At 29.5% G+C, this 20543-nt stretch overlaps 2 protein-coding genes and 1 non-coding gene across 3 annotated transcripts; 2 read left to right on the plus strand and 1 right to left on the minus strand.

Annotated features, from left to right (window-relative positions):
* The first annotated feature begins 487 nt into the window (after positions 1–487).
* Positions 488–640, plus strand: LOC113387172. The gene has a single exon (XR_003368125.1). It is a non-coding gene; the product is annotated as a 5.8S ribosomal RNA (ribosomal RNA).
* Positions 641–7430: 6790 nt separating this feature from the next.
* Positions 7431–10160, plus strand: LOC113387043 (syntaxin-12-like). The gene is made up of 5 exons (XM_026624798.1): positions 7431–7649; positions 8020–8285; positions 8640–8805; positions 9360–9621; positions 9979–10160. The coding sequence occupies exons 2-5, from the start codon at positions 8032–8034 to the stop codon at positions 10155–10157; spliced, it is 861 nt and encodes a 286-aa protein (XP_026480583.1). The 5' UTR covers positions 7431–7649; positions 8020–8031; the 3' UTR covers positions 10158–10160.
* A 1997-nt stretch (positions 10161–12157) lies between these two features.
* LOC113387045 (lysM and putative peptidoglycan-binding domain-containing protein 2-like) lies at positions 12158–16017 on the minus strand. The gene is made up of 3 exons (XM_026624799.1): positions 15619–16017; positions 12626–12924; positions 12158–12525 (listed from the first exon to the last, which is right to left on the minus strand). The coding sequence occupies exons 1-3, from the start codon at positions 15787–15789 to the stop codon at positions 12309–12311; spliced, it is 687 nt and encodes a 228-aa protein (XP_026480584.1). The 5' UTR covers positions 15790–16017; the 3' UTR covers positions 12158–12308.
* Positions 16018–20543: the final 4526 nt, after the last annotated feature.

The raw sequence follows: 20543 nt of genomic DNA on the forward strand, positions 1-20543 counted from the left end.
CGCTCTTATGCATTGTGTGAGAGCACTGCCATGTATATCTGCTCGGTATCGCCAGATGCCTGAGCGAATGACGAAGTTCGTTGTGAAAACGGGCGTTCTTTTTGAATATTATACTTTAAACGCATAGCTCAATCAATTCTTTGGGCGCTAGATGAAAGTCTAGTGTTTCAAAGTCGATTGTAGTAAACGCTTGCGTTAGTATTCTATATACTCTGCACATTTATTCAAATTTGTGCGAATTTGAACATTCGCTTCATTGCGTTGTTTTAAGAAAATGAAAGATCAGCGAAAGCAGATTTTTCAATCTCACCACACAATGAAATATTCATATTTCAATTTTGAAACGAGGTCTCGTATCTCGGACCGAAAGCGAAAGCTTTACGGTGTACTAATTGTACCATAAAAACAACTAGTTTCAGAATCGCCCGAGTTATCTTAAACGATTTCGAGGGAATCACGATTGAAACATGTATAAATATATAAAATCACCCCTGAACGGTGGATCACTTGGCTCGTGGGTCGATGAAGAACGCAGCTAATTGCGCGTCGACATGTGAACTGCAGGATACATGAACATTGACATTTCGAACGCACATTGCGGTCCTCGGATACTGTTCCCGGACCACTCTGGCTGAGGTCGTATAACATTACCAGACTGCCGCTTGCTTTTAAACGGCTTGCCGGCGAATGATGGAGTTTCGCGTAAATGCGTGCTCTTAAATAATTCACTCAACGTGTGAGCCAGTCCATTTTGCAACATCGGACATTACCGTTCGTTGACGTTCTGTGGGATTACGGCGGGTTGTGTGTCCTAGAGATTTTATATTCTTGCGACCCTCCCGATAACCGGAAACCCGAACTCTTCGAAATGCGGTTTCGTTCCGGCAAATTTGGACGATTCAAAGGTTCCTCGTCGATTTTGTGTGCGCTTGCTTACTAACGTTTGCGAGCACATCATAATCATAATACGACCTCAGAGCAGATGAGATTACCCGCTGAATTTAAGCATATTACTACTAAGCGGTGGAAAGAAACTAACTAGGATTCCCTTAGTAGCGGCGAGCGAACAGGGAAGAGCCCAGCACTAAATCCCGCGGCCGGAGACGGACGCTGGGAAATGTAGTGTTAGGGAGGATCCGATTATCTCGGTGCGTTGCGGCGAGTTCAAGTCCATCTTGAATGGGCCCATTTACCCATAGAGGGTGCCAGGCCCGTAGCGACCGTTGCGCGTATCGAGAGGATCTCTCCTCAGAGTCGAGTTGCTTGAGAGTGCAGCTCTAAGTGGGTGGTAAACTCCATCTAAGGCTAAATATGACCACGAGACCGATCGAACAAGTACCGTGAGGGAAAGTTGAAAAGAACTTTGAAGAGAGAGTTCAAGAGTACGTGAAACCGTTCAGGGGTAAACCTGAGAAACCCGAAAGATCGAAAGGAGAGATTCATGTTATCGTTGTCTTCCATTTTTGGCGTGCGATTGACCGGGATTCGTCCTAATAATATTTTATTTATAATTACACAAGCGTAAATATAATAAAATAAAAAACACATTTTAAGACAAAATTCTTTTTTTTATTTAATATACTTTCTTTCGAGGATGATTTACCAAATAATACCGGATTATAGCAAACTTCGAACTTTTTGATACCATTTTTGTTCCATGGATATAAAATAAATTCTTAAAAAAAATTTGTTTTTTTTTATTGATGCTATGTCCGATTATTAGACTTTCATAATACATATGCCAACATCTATTTCTATATATCTTTGTGTGTTTGTGTGTGTATGTATGTATGTATATCTTTAAGAAACGCTAGAAAAGAGATGGATTAATTTGAATGATATCAAAATGTTTGATTCTTAAGGACAAGGCGCAGACTTTACTTCTCATTGTTTTTGAATTGTCAATTTCAAAAATATGGAAAGTTGCTATTACAACAAATTTTAGTAATATATATTTATATTTTCTAAATTTAAAAACTGACTTGTCTATACAAACAAAAGAACCATAAAGTTTTGGAAATTTGTTTGGTACTTTTAGCTCATTTTGTTTCCTGCTTGTATAAAAAAATATCCAACACCCATATAAAATTGTTACAAAACAAAAGGAGTAGAAACGTTTACAACAATGGTGATTTTGGACAAACAACAATTATTATTGAAACCTAGCTTATAGCATATGACTGATATAAAAAGTCAATTTATTATTAGAATCGGAAAAACAATACTACTCAGTACTTTAAGCAGACTAACCATTAAACAGAATCCTTCGTGTTGTATCAGACCGGCTTTGCAACGGCAATTTCCAAACTGCACCACTGTAAAGGGTTATTGCAATCAGTATCCTCCTCGCACTGCGTTCCTAAGAAATCATCATTTGCCTCATAAAGGCAATACTTCTATCTCTGCTATTTATAATATGGTGTTATGTTATGCAAAAGTTATAGATTAAATAACAGAGTTATTGTCATTTTAAATATATTTCTATGATTTACAAATTATAAGTTATTTTAGTTATTACTTTAAATTTTTTCAATGTAGCAATCAAGTAATACCCCGCATAACTAACTTGTTAAACGTTTTTAATTCGGCCCAGTGTATAATGGTTGAAATTTTGGAAGAAATAGTGAAATTAGCGAAACAATCCCATTGGATTAGATAAATTGGAATTTGTTGCAGAAATAGTTCAAGAAACACAGCTAGTCCATGGCTAGTTCTTCTAATGATGATCTGAAGAAATTAAATGAGAATGAAGAAAACAACAATATTATTTTGAGAAGAGTGAAAAGAACTTTCAATGGTATTGTAAATGGATCTTTGACCAATGATAGAAAATATAGAGCATTTTTTTGAATTATAAAGATTTTGACATAAGTTGAAATGTAAGATGAGGTGTTGTGGATACTTATTGTCCAATCATCAACAACTTGTAAAAGAACCCAGAAAAAACGCAAGTTGCGTTTGATGTCTTCTTGCCAAAAAGGTGAAAAATGGGAAACGCAAGCTGAATGATCTAACTGAATACGAACACACACACACACATATACAAAACTCAAAAAATCGAAGAGAATGGCAGGACCTATATAACGCTGAGTGCTTTAAGGATTGCTTGCGCATTTTGCACAATATCGGAGGAAGCACTGTGCGTCATTTCGGAACTCTGCCTCTCTTAGTCTTAGCAGAGGAAAGACGGCCATTTATCATCGAAGACATCAACATCTGAGTCCTGAAAAGTTGAGAAATAGAAGAACGGCAGAATAGCATTGACCGATGGCAGCAACTACTCGGATGTCGCATTGAAGGGCAGATGGACGCATCGTCTCATTCCAAATGTCAAAGTCTGGCTCAATCGCAAGCATAGGAAAGTAAATTAATTTACTTCCTATGCTTGCGATTGAGCCAGACTTGTCAATATCGCTTCAACAACAGTATCTGAAGTAATTCTTTGCCTCATCGTCCCGTAGAGCACTAAATTGCACTAATAATAATTATTATACTACGCAATTGCTATCTGGGCACGGCTGTTTTCGAGCCTACCTACACCGCTTCAAGCACGATAGCTCGCCGGATTGCTCATATTGTTAGGGCGAAATCGAGGATGCTGAGCACGTGTTCTTCATGTTCCCGCGATTTAGTGCTCTACGGGACGATGAGGCGAAGAATTACTTCAGATACTGTTGTTGAAGCGATATTGACAACTGAAGCTGCTTGGAACGCCATAGACAGATTTGCGAGAGATGTGCTAATTGACCTGCGATCTATGGAAAGAGAAAGGGCAAATGGGACTTCGCACAATTACAAGCTAAGTATAAAATCAAGATAAGAATTTTAACATTCTGAATCCTTCCCCCACAAAGTAATGCTGAACGGCGGTTTCCATGGAGACCAGAGGCAAGGCCAAAGCGGAGGTTTTAGTCGGTAATATTAAGTCCGACATACCCAGTTAAAACACCAGCCTGGGATGCATAAAGGCATTTTCTTCGCTATACAAAAAACGCACATATACACATAATATCCATTTTCTCTGAAGTATGTCAAAATGTTCAGAAACCTCTGAATCGTAAAGATATGCAAAAATTTTCAATTTTGATTTTCGGCCTATTACTATAACTTACCCTACGGGAAGTTAAAAAGCAATAATACATAAAAAAAATAAAATTAATATTTATTCTAACTCTGATAATAAATTCTCCTGACAAAGTTTCATGTAGTGAAAATTGTATCCATCAGTGCGTTCTTTATAAAAAATGTGCCCTAAAAATATGTATTTCAAATAGAAGGTGTATTTATCTCGATTTGTAATTATTGTATTTCCAGAAATAATGAGTTTGATTATAATTATGATAATAAATTGATCAGATCTGATCAGATCAAATCAATACTACTAAAATAAGTTTTATGAAGTGGTAAGAGTTGTAATAAAAATGCAATTATGATTTTTATTTTTGTCATTTAACCTAATAAATCAAGAGCATCGCAATTATTGCATAATGTAGTTATCAATCTATAAAACTTTTTTTAAAAAAAAATAAAATAAAATGATGAATTTTTTTAACCAGGTGACAATTTTTTAAAAAGTAACTAAAAAATATATTTTAACAATGATGAATTAACTGAGAGTTTTAATGAACACTTAGTCATGTTTGTTTAATGTGTGTTATTTGTTGTGATATAAATTAATTGGTTTGGTTTTCACAAAATAATTGCTCAAAGTCAACTTTTGGAACTTTGTGCTCCGCCGTATTCTATGTATCTTAGTTTATATTATTTTTATATAAGCATAAAATAAATATTTGGCGCTATTTTTATTAAAAATGCACAATTTTCGATCAACCAATCCCTAATCCTATTATACTTTCATGTTGGGGTAGCCCCGCTTAGCGCTTTTTTGCTTTACGCTCTACTTATAACGTAAAACCCGCGCGTTTTAAGCGGATAATCACTTTACATAAGTTTGTATAATAGTTAATTGAAATTAATTAAAATAAATGATAAAAGTTAAGGATTATAATAAATTTTATACTTACAACGAATCGTGCCTGCAGTTTCCGCATGTATTAATACGCACATACAAAAAGAAGCAAAATCAAGCTATTTTTAATAAGCTAGAATTGGACTCTGCTTGCCTGTGTTACATATATGTTATATATTTATATATAATCTTGTATATATACATATACATACACGTATATATATATATATATATATATATATATATATATATGTAGGTATTATACATTCTTAGTAGTTTACTGTATATGTGAGAGTTTGCATACGTAATAATTAATATCCATGCATGTGTTGATTACTGATTATGAGTTCAATCAAAACTTAAAATAAATCATTGTGTTTCTTATCAAAACTACCTTTCTGCGCAGCAATAACGTTAAGATTCACTAAAATTATTAACAGAACTGATGAACATAACGCTAATTTATGTTTTAAAATCATTTTATAAGTTTTCCAACCTTACAGTCGACACAGTTTTCTTATTGAAGTCATCAATTTGTGTTCTGAACTAATGCGTCATGGTGTGCTATATTTATATTTTAAATAAAGTATGGCGTCGCGAAAACTTAAATGATATTGAAAAAAAATAATAATAATTTAATTACTGCTGTAGATGATTTATTATGATCTTAATTATTATTAACATATATATATAAATTACAATAAAAAAATTAAAATCGATTAGAAATAATTAAATAAAGGGTAATATTTTTACAGAATTCAAAATTATATTCGTTATTTGAGAGATTGATTTTTGAAAACACGAACGCCTTATTACAATGTCGCTATTATGACAACACTATAAGACAGAGGCTACCAACCTTTTTCGCACCGCCCCTTCTAATAAAAAAAAATTAGTTGCGTCTCTCTTAATTTTTTCCACTATTTCATTTCATAAATACTCAATTGATATTATCAGACTACAAAGTAAGTACAATAAGGATTTATGTGTGTGTTTGGTGCGGATACATATTTTTGTCGAAAATTTTGAAAGCACTGCTCAACCGAATGCCTCATTAGTTTTTGGCAAATTCGCAGGGCAAAAAGGTCCAAAAATGGTAATTCAATTTTTGAAAGAACGGACCGTTCGATTTGAATGACTCAAAAACTATTTAATTTGTATTAGCAAAACGGAGAACTTACCAAATTTTTGGAAAGACAGGTTTTGGAGATTCAATAAAAAAAATCTTAAGGCAAATTGCTGGAACTTCCTGCACCGTAATGAAATGTTAGAGAAATTGATTATTAAGTATACTGTGTCAGTATTTATAATAAATAAATACTTTATTATAAATACTGTAACATTTTCTGATATTTATAAGAATTATATAAATTACAAAGTTACAATCATTTATTTAAAATGTATAAGTGAGATTTAGAACTTCAGCTAGACTTAAAATTCAAATCTGAATTATTTTCGATATACAAAAAAACCGAAAAAAAACAAAATATTTTTTTCCAAAAGCAATTGTTTTGACAACACAAGCAAAAAGTTTTTTGAATCATTCAAATCACATGCTTAGTTCTTTCAAAAACTGCCATTCTTTATACATACATTTAGCTCTAAATCTTCGAAATGGCTAGACCTGCTTTTGCCAAAAACTAATCTCGAGATCATTACAAACTGAAAGCTTTTTGGATCATTGAAATCAGATATTCCGTTCTCTCACAAACTCGATTTCTATTTTCTGCACTGTATGCTGCGTATCTCCGTAACGGCTGGACCTGCCTTTGCCAAAAACTAATCAGCACATCTCCCTATTAATAAAAATCGATTTTTTTTAACCATCCGAATCGGTTAATCCGTACGCCCGAAAACGTGGACAAAAATATGCGGACATACAAAAAAACACTCACACACACATCCATTTTTTCTGAAGTATACCAAAATGTTCCGAAACCCTGAAACTTAAAGATATGCAAACGTTTTCATTTTCGATTTTCGGCTCATTGCTATAAATTACCCTGCGGGAAGTTAAAAAAAATTCCATTTAGTGGGCAAAATTTTAATAATAAAAAAAATTTTAATAAGCCAAATTTTGTTTATATTTCTGTGGGTTTCATACCAATGTTTGTTCGTGAGACTTTGATATTTCGTCTCTAAAACAACTACGCAGCGCGATTGCTTTGTAAAAAAAAGATAAAGATATTCAAAAAATATCAAAGTAACTAAACAAATTTTTCAAAAATTCAATTTTTCATAATTAACATTCATATTACATTTTTCATGTTGGTATTTCTTTGCAATATGGCAACATTTTTCATGTTGGTATTTGTTTGCAATATGGCAACACAACTGTCCGTTTTCTACCCCTACCAACAGCTCAACAGCCAATGTCATCACAAACGTCAAAAGATAGTGTCACCCGTTACTCATTCTTTGTTCTATTCGCTGCATTTAATTCGTTATATGATTTTATTTCTGAAACTTATTTCTGCGAGATTAATATTCGGTTAATCAACGCTGATTAATTCTCTTTAATCAGATATATAATTAGTCAAGTATAAGCATCCAAACATGACGTTGTAAATCTAAGTGCACGATTTTTTTTTATTAAAATTAAAATACACGTCATATAATTACGGTTATTGGCCTTTGTAATTATTATTCTACAACAGTATTATTATAGTAATATCTTAAGGTATGTACAATTTATATTAATAGTTATTTATTTGTAACATTAATACATCCGCAATAAAATATCATTTATTATCAAAGTTATGAAGTGATTTGAGTAGTAACAAATCATATTTTTTGATTATTGATTTCTTTCACACTTTGATATTTATCAATTAACAACTCAAATTCAATCAGTAAAAAAATTTTATTGATCAGAGAATTTGACCAATTTGCATGCAATATTTGCCTAAGCTTAAAATTGTTTGTAGAATTTATAATTAATACCTTAATAAACTGTGAACTTTTATTAGAGATACACAGTAAAAAATAAGATCAATAAGCACTGCTTCATTCTACTTCTTTTATACTTTATGGTACAACTATTTTTTCAGATTAAATTTAGCATGTTAAGAGGAAACAATCCAGGAACTCACCGTTCTTACGGCTCTGTCAATAACTCAGAAGTATCTTCATCTATTGAAGCAATGCCTTCCAACACGGATGTCGGCTTTGCGGGTTTTAGCCCTACAGAGCTTTATAATTTAAGTGAAAATATAATTACAAATATTTATACTGTTAACTCCAGCTGGCGGACGTTAGAGAAAGCTTTGAATAATATTGGCACTCGAAAAGACAACCAAAGTTTAAGAGAGAAGATGTGAGTTTATATATATTTAATTAGATATTTTCTAGCAATATGAAGTTAACTATGTTGATTAAGATATTAATGTAGCATTAGTATCAATAGTTAAAATGTAACTGCTTCAACATAATTATTGTATTATTTTTATAATTGAATAGTTTAATTTTCATATGTAATGGTATAACTTTCAATAGTTCTATTGAAAGTTAGACCATTACATCATCTATGATAAAATAGTAAAAGACTGAAAAACAATTATGCTTGTGCTATAACTTTAGTCTAATATGTCATATTAGTTTATAAATATGGTTCTGATTATTTATTATTGCCAATACCAAAATGGTTACTAATGCAATATATTATTTCCAGTCATACGACACAATTAAGTGCGAACCAGCTAATATCAGCTACAAGTAGAGATCTTCAAAGGCTAACCCAAGTTGTGAGACGAGGAAACAAACAACAAAAGTTACAAGCAGAAAGACTTACATCAGACTTAAGAGAGGCTGTGGAAAGGTACTCTCTGATGCAGAAGGTAATAAAATTTCTCTTTATTGAGATTTATTTAATAATTGACATAACAAATTATTACTTCTTTTACATTTCTAAATATCTAGAAATATCTAGATTACAGTTGTGTTCAAAATAATAAAAAAGAATTTTGTACAAGATTTTGTGTTCTTTAAATTGCATAAAATCATTTTTTTATATTAATTAAATGAAAATATATTACTTTATATAAATATGCTGAAGTAGAAACAGCATCACATGAAATGAACAACTTTCATAAGTTTCAAGTAAATTTGTTTGTAATTTAATTTAATGAACTATTTGTTTGAATTATATAGATATTGTATTTTATTGTTGATAAAACACTAATTTTAGAAGATTTATATTTAGCACAATTGTTTTTTACATCATTTTTGTTACTGCATTTTGACTACTGGTTTCTAATGGTTTGCTGCAGTTTTTGTTTTCTTTGTTTGAAATTTCTACTAAAAAAACATTTCAATCAAAATAAAAAGATATTAAAAAATGATCTTTTATTTTTTTGGAGACAAAAATTATGAAATATTTGGTTTTTTTTAGAAAATTGCAGAGAAAATGAAACAGCATTTGAAATTTCCAAACCAGTCTGTTTCAAGTGCTGAAGAAACTATTCAAAATGATATTGATGACCAAGCTAGATTATTACAAGCTCAAAGACAAATTCAAAATGAACAGGAATTTGAAAGAGACATGTTGCTTGAACGGGAAGCCAGAGTTAAACAAATTGAAGCAGATGTTCTGGATGTAAATCAGATCATGAGAGAATTAAGCGCTCTTGTTCACACTCAAGGGGAAGCTATAGGTTTGTATAGGCTTAAAAACAATTATTTATTCAATTAATCTATTTATGTAAAATTTGTGTATTTCAAAACTATAGCACACAAATTTTTAAAATTAATTATATTGTTTAAATGAATGTGTTATAATTATGCTTACTATGACATTGTTTTCTTTTGTATTTATCTGTATGACCTTTGACATTTTTAATTATGTCTCACTCTTCATTATATTATTTCTGTTTACTCTAGATTAATATAATCATTTTGATATTACAAAATTTATTCAAGATGATTAATTATTTACATATATGCAATTAAAAATTTTTTTAAGTTATGGTATGAGTAATATGAACAATTTTTATGTTTGTAATTTATTTTAGATACCATTGAGGGATCTATAGAAAATGCAGCAATTGATGTAGAAGCTGGAAACTCAGAGTTACGTAAAGCAGCACAGCTACAAAACAAAAATCGTAAGAAATTACTCATTCTCATAGCTATAGCTTTACTTATTGGTATTATTATAACTGTGATATTAGTTACTAAACTAAAACGATAGTCGCCAAAGTAAAAAAAATGACTAATTTTTCTCTATTAAGTTTTAAGTTATATCATAGTATATATTATCATAAATGTTATGTTATCATATTACTAGGAATCTTTGAATTTGAAATATGATACTTTATGAAGTTTTTATTTTATAAAATTTTGGTATGATTTGAGTGTAAGAAAATGTTATTATTCACATCTACTCAGAAGACTAATGTTCATATTATTGTTAATAAAAGTTTTATTGTATTTAAATTTTTACTCTTATACCTTGAATATTAATATAAACATCCTTTTTTGCAATTTTTAACAAAAACAATAGAAGTAGAATTGGAACTTTACAAAATCCAAGAGTTGAGACTATGAAAGCTGAAATAAAAGGCTGAAATAAATATTTTGAACAGAATTTAAGTAGCAGAATATGTAGTAAAACTAACTTTTAGTTTTTCTATCAAATTAAAGTTCCATCAATATTCATGATTTCAAAAATTTTAAAACAAATTAAAATGGGTCACTTCTTGGCTAATGTTTATAATGTGTTTGGTTAAAAATATATTATAAATACACGCACATCAAAATAATAAACTACTAAACAATTCTAAGTCAAATTTAAAACAGTTTAGAATCTTAACAAAAATTGAGTAAAATTGTCTCTAGACTATTATCACAGCAGTATTAACTTTATCTGGAGCACTGCAGTGTATATATATTCATCAAAATGTAAAGATTTTGGAGTAATAATTATTGTTGAAATTGCCAGTTTATAATTTATAATTTCTAATTTATTAATAGTTTACACAAAACTTGTAGTCTTGTAAACATTATATATTTCATCTGGAAGTCATGGTCAAATTTAAAGAACAAATTTGATTCAAGGTATGGTTTCAAAACAGTTTGGGACATACAAAATTATAAAACTAGTCAGTATTTTTTAAAGTTCTTGCTGTAAAACACCATCAAGATTGTTATATAAAGCAAGAAATAAAATCGTTTTTTTTTTTTGCTTCATTAATATTCTTCCAATAAACTTTGGGCACATTTTTGTATAGGGGTCTCACATATATTAAATTATTTTAAAGTATTAACTATTAAAAAATAATTGAAGTGGCGTATATATGGTATACTTCAGTAAAAAAAAAACTGTTTGAGAATAAGAGATTTGTTAATATAATTTGTATTCTGTTACCAATGTGAAAAAATTAAAACTTACAATCATAACAGTATAAACCATCTATCAAATTGTTAGGTATGCCATTTATTTAGTTTGAAAATAGTGTTGTAATTGTATTTATGTTGACATTGATTTTAGTGTGTTTGAGAGTTTTGATTATATTATTATATATAAAAATAAAAAAAGTGAGTATAGTTTTATACAAAAATTTATTTATTGTTTTGATGAAAAACTAGTTCATGATATAATATTTTACAATGATGTCTGAAATATATCTAACAGCGCAATTGGTGAGTAAGAATTATATAATATTAAGCATTTATTTTACAAGCCTGTATCACATTTTATTTATATGTGGATTTATGTTTGATTTAAAACTAGAAGTTCAAGTATTCAGTGAAATAATACTTGGCATCATTTTAATCAAACTTAGATATTTTCTATCATTGCTTTTTTATTCTTTTCAAAATATATAAGTAAAAGCAAAATGAAAATATGTTTTATAAGCACTATGTGAAATTGGATCAATTTGTGAATGTTGATCAGTGTGAATTATATTTTATTTCAAAATTGAGTATGAAGTGAAGTTCGCTTCTTTTCCAAAGTAAGAACACAATTTGAAAAAGAATGAAAGTTGTAATTACATGCATTTTCAGATATTTTAAATTTAATAAAAGCATTTCAAAATCCTCAAGATTCTTGTTGATATATAATTTGCCGTCATTTATAAATATATATTAATACATATATAATTTAAATTATTTCATAAAATATTTAAATTTCAAAATCAAAATATATAACTACAAAACTAGAAGTGCAAAAACTACGTATCTTTTTAAGAGTTTTTGTGTATATAAATATATTTAAATGTTTAACATACCAATAATCATATGTATATTACTTTATACAGAATCAATATTTAATATTTCATGTATTTGGTTTAAACTATCTCAAAAACCACTACCATAATTTTTAATATCACATTAACTGCTACAACTCAAACATTTCATCTTGTTGTTGCTGAAGTCTTTGAAGAGATGTTCTAACTTTCCTACCTTGCGTCATTACAATTTGGGTGTGTGGTAAACCTGAGGCTAATTCATGGGTGCTCCCTGATGATGAGGAAGTACCCTGATGTCTTAATCCGTAATTAGAATGACTATTCCTTAGAAAACTAGCACCTCCATTTGATGGAAAATCAGTTACACTAAAGAAACACAAAAATCATAGTTTTACAAATATATTTGGAACTAATTAGTTTCTACTTTTATACAACTTGACATATTATAATTTATTAATTTACTCACTCTATAGAATCCTGATGTTGTTTAACATATTTCTTTGTCATCGCTATAGCAGTATCAACTTTATCTAAGAAATTATCTATACAAGTCTGATCTTCTGGTGTTGTTGGTGTTACAACATTACTATCTGGTATGCTTTGCATTGTGGCTACTGATGCTCTATGTGTAATTCGGTTTTCAATTATATTCTCATTATTCGGGTCATAGTAGGGCGATTCTTTTGTAATTGGAATTAAAAGATATTCTCGAAGAAATAAGCTATCTGATGCAAACAGCCTGTTTGCTCTCCTAATTTGTTCCGTCTGCAATGTAAAGGATATATATCAGAAGATGTAAAATATAAAATGTTTCTATCATGGCAATTCAGAACTGCAATTGTAATTTATCTCATTGTTAATAATAATAGATGATCAATATGTAAAATAACTAATGGGTTGGAAACTAAGTAAGTGTGGTTTTCAGCTTAAGTGGTATCAATTGAATTTTTTGGTTTGCAGAAGTATTCCAAATGTAAAATATCTCTTGGTAATGCATAGCAGGCAACTTAGATGTCCATCATTAAAAAAGACATTTTTGTGTGTAGTTTTCGTTTGGTGTTCATTGAAAGTTGGAAAATCAAATCTATTTTTGTTGTCATATTTTGCTTTTCTATTGCAAATTTAGATTTGCAAAGGCACCAAGTTATCCTAAGCTCACAAAAAATTATGAGATGTTTATGTTGACAAAGACTTAAAAAAAATGAAAGTGCCAATAATAGAAGTTTGCCAAGTTTCAAAATTTTTCACTCAAAGGTGAAGATGCTCTGGTTGACCAGGAGAAGTTGATTAAAAAGGAATTATCTACTTCGAACTATTATTACCAACGAAATGATCAATTCTGATGTCTACATTGAACGACTAACAAAATTAAACAATGTAGTTGAAAAAAATGGTCTGAATTGGATAAATGATCTTTGGCATGTCTTTGGCCACTTGGCAAAAGTTATTAGAGTTTCATTGGGATGTTTCACCACATTCACTATATAATCCTGACCTTGCACTTTCTGATTACTTTTTGTTTAGATCTTTATAAAACTCCTCAAATAGTAATCAATTCAATAATGATGATGGGATCAAATTGTACCTGATTCAATTTTTTGCTGATAAAAGCCAAAAGTTTTTTAAAAGTGGGATGATGATGCTGCTTTAAAGATGACGAAAAGTCTTGATCAAAATGAACAATACATTACATTCTTCTAACAAAAACTTAGTTTCCAACCTAATACATCTTAAATGATGAATTCAAAATAGTTTTTAATATTTATATCTATGTTAAAATTACATATTTTATTAAAGTCAATAACTAATTGACATAACAGTGAATCAGACAAAAACCAAATGAAAAATTAAAGAATAATTAAAATATGCTGATTCTTATACTTAAAAACTAGACATTGGGTGTGTTTGGTGTAAATGGGGACAGATGGAATGTTTTACAAGAAAATGGCAAACTTTCTGGACATATTTTGATAGTTGGTTGTTTGATATGTGCTATGAGATGTGATGTATGTTGTATAGTTTTAATATTAGATGTTGTAGTAACAAGTATTCTTAAACATACTTTAAGTAAAACATTTAATATAGTAATTATAAACTTCCACGACAAAAAAAAACTGCTAAATTGCTATCTTTATCAACATATGCATATTTCAATGCATATGTATAACTTTTACATTGCACGAATCATTTTACCAAATGTTGTAATTAATGTAGTAATATCTGTCTTTTATACTGCAATATAATTGAGCAAAAAATATTGCATGATAGTTTGACTTACAAACAAAGATTAAATATAATTCAGTAATGAAATGATACATGTGTCTGGTGAATCTTATTAATATTAAAAATTAGTAGTATATTGTTTAGTTTTTACAGTAGAGGCCGTAGTAACAAGTATTCTTAAACATACTTTAATTAAAACATTTAATATGGTAATTATAAACTTGCACGACCATTTTCAGTAAAAATAACTGCTAAATTGCTATCTTTATCAACTGAAATATGCATATGTATAACTTTTACATTGCATGAATTATTTTACCAAATGTAGTTATATGTGTCTTTTACAAATGGAACTGTAGTACAATCAAGCAAAACATATTGCATGCTGGTTTGACTTACAGACAACGATTAAATATAATTCAGTAATGAAATGATACATGTGTCTGGTGAATCTTATTAGTAGTATTTTGTTTAGTTTTCACAGTAGATGTAGTAACAAGTATTCTTAAACATACTTTAATTAAAACATTTAATATAGTAATTATAAACTTCCACTACCATTTTCAGTAAAAAAAACTGCTAAATTGCTATCTTTATCAACATATGCATATTTCAATGAATATGTATAACTTTTACATTGCACGAATCATTTTACCAAATGTTGTAATATCTGTCTTTTATAATGCAGTATAATCGAGCAAAAAGTATTGCATGAAAGTTTGACTTACAAACAATGATTAAATATAAATCAGTAATGAAATGAGACATGTGTCTGGTGAATCACTAATCTTACTAATATTAAAAATTAGTAGTATATTGTTTAGTTTTTACAGTAGATGCTGTAGTAACAAATTATCTTAAACATACTTTAATTAAAACATTTAATATAGTAATTATAAACTTCCACGACTATTTTCAGTAAAAAAAACTGCTAAACCACTATTTATATCAACTGAAATATATGTACATTTCACAATGCATATAATTAATGTAGTGATATCAGTCTTTTAAAAATGGACTGGAGTACAATCGAGCAAAAAATATTCCCTGAAAGTGTGACTTACGAACAATGAATATAAATCAGTAATGAAATGATACATGTGTCTGGCGAATCACTAATCTTATTAATATTAAAAATTAGTAGTTTATTATGAATGATCAGTATATAAGGCAATCAACTTTAGGAAACGTTTTATCAGTGATATATTATTATAACCTCAATTGTAAAATACTTACAGTGACTCCATATTTCAAAGCAATCCCTTGTAACGTATCAGTTTTGGTGATAAAATACTTTAACAGCAATTCAGGTCGTTTAAAATGATTACACGTACTGCCATACTTTTTCAATGATTTCGCCTTCTCTCGTATTGATTGTTTCTCATTATATAGAGGAGCGTCTTCCATTTTCTCGTATTTACTAATTTTGAAAGTTTTATAGAACTTAGTGTGAGAATATTATCGCGTTTCAGCGATAATACGGAACCAATAATTTTATCTATTTACTTTTCACTATCTCCTCAGATATCTGACAGCAGGTAAGAACTCAATTATCTGTCGGTTGTCATGTGATTTAGTAAATTTGAAATAAACTGGAAAGAAGCAGAACGAGCCGATATGCTATGATAGAATTCAGTCGTCACTTTCTAATACTCTGAATTATTGTTTCATTGGTGTTTTGTTTAATGTACGTGTTGCAAAAATATTGACCACCGATGACAACTAGAGCAAAGAGGAATTTCTTCTGATATAAAGATTCATAACACTCAAATCACATGCGCTCGCACAAACATTTCAAATGATAATATTTACATTTCAAATTTGTTTTACGGATATCTGTATTAGAATTACGTGTTGATTAGAAATTTTTAAAGTTGTTGTTTTTGGGATAAAATATGCGTCATGCCAAAAATATTGAATATCCATGTAACGTAATTATAATAACGTTAACTAAGACAATATTTAGAATAAGATGTACGTTAATAAGTTATAACTTCCCGTAGAAAGTATTTTTGTTAAATTTTTCAAATTAATTGTGTATGTAATTGTTATAAACAGGGCCGGACCCATAGATAAAAGAAGAATATATGGCCGAACCTACTGGGTCCTTGCATGCAATGCATGCGAAAAATGCGCCAAAACGAGATTCGGATATAAAATTTAAATTTTATAATTTAATTTATAATCATAATTATAATATATATTTTTTTTTCAATATAATATCAAGAACACTTAATAGATTATAATAATCTATCTAACAAGTTGAAACGGAAACAGTTAACTAGTGGGGCGCATGGCATCGTGCCTTAAGGCAAATTGCTGCAACTTCCCGTACCAAAAATTATTATTTTTTTAAAAGATTAACATTTTTTAAATAAAATTACTCTGAAAAATTAGATTTTTGAGAAACTATAAATTTCTGACAAAAATTTTCTTTTTTTTGAAAAAAAAGTGTATTTTGAAATATTTTGGAAATTCTGAACTTTTTTTCAAAGCAATCGTACTGCTTTAACTGCATAGAGACGAAATATCGATGCGCGTAAGCGCCGCGCCGCCGTCTAATGGATAATCATTGGTACGGACCCATAGGAATGTAAACAACTTATACTTATTGTTAAAATCTCTATAAAATATCTGATAATTTGATGTGCATATGTCTAATGATCATTTTTGACCGCCAAATGGCATTTGTTTACTTTTTACACCAGATCTCCGAAACCGCTAGACCTGCCTTCATAAAAATTCCATTTTCATTCTTCAGTTCTTCATCTTGTTAATACAAGTAAAATGTTTTTTGAATTATTGAAATCGGACGCTCCGTTCTCTTAAAAACTGAGTTACCGTTTTGGGCACTTTTTGGCCCATATCTTCGGAACGGCTAGACCTGCCTTCGCCAAAAACTAATCAGCACGTCTCCTTATCAATACGAATCGAATGTTTTTTGAAATATTCAAATCGCTTCTTCCCTGTTCCCGAAATCGTCGACGAAAAATTGTATCCGAACACGCATACACACGCACACACACATACATACATACATCAATTTGCCAAAATATTCAGAAACCTCTGAAACGTAAAGATATATAAAAATTTTGATTTTCGATTTTTTTGCGATTACTATATAACTTACCCTACGGGAAGTTAAAAAATAAAATTTAAATAAAAACAGAAAGAATGGAAAATGGGGAGTCGGTGCTTAGAAAATGGCTTATTTATTCCGAGAAATTGAATTGTAACTTTTGTTTTTATAGTAAAAGTTTTGCATCTGATGAACTTTGAATTTTGAAGCCATGGAAATGAAGACAATATGAATTAGTGGTGCATGGCATCGCGCCTTAAGGCAAATTGCTGGAACTTCCCGTACCGTAACGAAATGATCGAGGAATATTAAATGTTTTCAAATAATTTTTTATAAATATTGTAACATTGTGGAATATTTATAAGAATTATATAAACTGAATTGCAAAGTTGAAATTATTTGTTTAAACTATATTAGAACAGAATTAAAATTAACATCTGAATTATTTTCGATATACAAAAAAAAAATTCTTTAAAAAAAAAAGAAAAAAAAATTAGGAACAAAAATTTTTTTCCAAAAGCAATTATTTTGTTGAAACAAGCAGAAAGTTCTTTGAATAATTCAAATTGGACGCTTAGTTCTCTCAAAAACTGCTATTTTTGCACAATTTGCTCTGTATCTTCGAAATATCTAGACCTGCCTTTGCTAAAAACTAATCACTTCTTTTCCCAATCATTACAACCTGAACGTTTTTTAGATCATTCAAATCGGATACTCCGTTCTCTCAAAAACTCGATTTGTATTTTCTGCACTCTTCGCTCCGTATCTCCGTAACGGCTAGACCTGCCTTTGCCAAAACCTAATCAGCACATCTCCCTATCAATAGGAATCGAATGTTTTTTGAACCATTCAAATCGGTTGATCCGCACACCCGAAAACGTGGACGAAAAATTGTATCCATACATACATACAAACACATATCAATTTTTTCTGAGGTATGCCAAAATGTTCAGAAACCTTCAAAACGTCGAAAAATGCAAACAATTTCATTTTCCATTTTCTATATAAATTTAAAATCAATATAATACGCTTTTACATATCTTATTTTCTATGTACTAAATCTAAAATGATTAAAAATAATTTAAAAAATTACATAAATGTTTTTATAATTTTAATGATAAACTGTTTAAACAATTAAAATTATCGAACAATTAAAATTGCATGCTGAGGATCCCAGAATCGGCCTTGGTTACAAACATTGCTTTTTCACTTTTTTTTTTAACCTTTCGTAGGGTATATCTAAGTTCAAAAATCGAAAATGAAAATGTTTACGTATCTTTCGTTTTAAAGGTTTCTGAACATTTTGGCATACCTCAGAAAAAATTGATGTGTGTGTGCGTGTATGTGTGGAAACAAACAGTCATACAGACACACACTGATTTGAATCGTCGAGAAAACATAAAATTAGCAAATCGGATTTTTTCGCGAACACGAAGTTCTCATTCGGGTAATTAAAATTATTAAGCAAAACTAATTAACACTAGTTAATAAAGATTTATCAACATTTAAATTTTTAAGGCGTTATCCCAGTGGTTTCCAACCTGTTTTGCACCGCGCCCCCTGCTCTAATAAAAAAATTGTTCCGTCCCCTTTAATTTTATTAACAGTTTAATTTTATAAATACTTAACTGACGACAAATTAATATGCAATTTTAGGTAAAAATACGCATAAACACTAATTATTTTTTGTTTATTTTTTAATATCGTTTCAAAAATGTTGGGTTATTTTCGATAATAGTATTCTGGCAACATTTGTACGCGCCCTACTGAGAAGGCGCGTCTCCCTGAGAAGGCGCGCCCCCAGGTTGGAAACCGCTGCGTTATCCGAAGAAATATTAGAAAATGCACAATTTGCTTTCATATACATATATAATCAAAACATAACTAGGTGTAAGTGGTATTTTGCCTTCTAGCAAATACACTTTTTTATATATGTAAATAAACGACTAAATGTGGCGGGAATAGCTCATTCAGTTGCGTTCTCGACTCACACGCTGGAAGAATTAAAAGGGTGCTATTTTAGGGAATTAAAAATATAAAATATTAAAGTAGATTAAGAATTGTTTATTTGTAGAATGCAAGAAAAAATGTATTAGAAGTTAAAAGAAAAAAAGAAGTTTAGTTTAGAAGATGAAAAGAACATATTGAGAAGAAGAATGAAAATGGAATTGAGGAAAGAAAAATTGAATGGAAGATTAGGATATAAGAAGAGATAGTATATATATATATGATGAATGTATAAGAAATATATATGTAAGAATTGTATAGAATATGATAAAAAATAATATGAATAATGTAGGTGGCTAAAAATGCTGTAAAAGAGGCAAATAAAAAATTAAAAAAAAAATCGACTTAATCAATAAGAATTAACATCTAGAAATTTTTAGAATTATTTTAATTTTAAAATTTGACCCTGCCTATTATTCTTTGATGAATTTTCCTAATTAAATCACTTTTTGTATGCTTATAAAATTTTAAGATGCTTCACTGAACTAGACAAAAAAAAATAAAAATTAACTAATTCATAAGAAATGGCTCGACAAATATTATCGAAAACTAACTATTGAATATTTTTGAAAAATCTGGCATTAATGTTACTAATTTACAAATTCGAAAGAAATGACTTGCCAGGCCGTTTCGCAAAACCATTCAACGAGTTATCAAGGTTCATTAAATGGCTTTTAAAATTTTGAAATCGGTCAGCGCTTTTTGGAAACCCCTGGGAAAAGTGAAATTTCAACTCCCTAATACACAGCAAAACAAATCTTTTCCAATTTGGGTCTCAAACGATCATGAATTCTTGAAAAGAAGTGAAAACCTAAAATTAACAAATCGGGCGACTTAATCTTCTCTTATAACAAGTTAAAATAATGGCATATTTAAATTAAAAAAACTATATAATTATTTTAAATAATCATTCATTTACTTTTAACAAAATAAATATTTGCTTTGGCCAGTAACAATATATTTCTTAACATGTGCATTAAATTAATCGAATTTTTATTAGAGTTGCTATTTAAAAATATATATCAAAATCTGTACTAAATTTTAACAAATGTTAACAGATAATATATATTGTTAT

The sequence above is a fragment of the Ctenocephalides felis genome, unplaced genomic scaffold (assembly GCF_003426905.1).
Source record: "Ctenocephalides felis isolate EL2017-DRISC unplaced genomic scaffold, ASM342690v1 CF-g0.4_SCAFFOLD_03571, whole genome shotgun sequence".
In the NCBI taxonomy this organism is placed as follows: Eukaryota; Metazoa; Arthropoda; class Insecta; order Siphonaptera; family Pulicidae; genus Ctenocephalides; species Ctenocephalides felis.

What these genes read in the sequence shown, in the direction of transcription:
- LOC113387045 (XM_026624799.1), bottom strand. Translation starts at nt 15,789, where the DNA reads ATGGAAGACGCTCCTCTATATAATGAGAAACAATCAATACGAGAGAAG. An exon ending in CTTTGAAATATGGAGTCACT is followed by an intron (nt 12,925 to 15,618) that starts GTAAGTATTTTA and finishes TTTACATTGCAG; the next exon opens with ACGGAACAAATTAGGAGAGC. An exon ending in CAACATCAGGATTCTATAGA is followed by an intron (nt 12,526 to 12,625) that starts GTGAGTAAATTA and finishes GTGTTTCTTTAG; the next exon opens with TGTAACTGATTTTCCATCAA.
- LOC113387043 (XM_026624798.1), top strand. Translation starts at nt 8,032, where the DNA reads ATGTTAAGAGGAAACAATCCAGGAACTCACCGTTCTTACGGCTCTGTC. An exon ending in CAAAGTTTAAGAGAGAAGAT is followed by an intron (nt 8,286 to 8,639) that starts GTGAGTTTATAT and finishes TATTATTTCCAG; the next exon opens with TCATACGACACAATTAAGTG. An exon ending in CACTCAAGGGGAAGCTATAG is followed by an intron (nt 9,622 to 9,978) that starts GTTTGTATAGGC and finishes AATTTATTTTAG; the next exon opens with ATACCATTGAGGGATCTATA.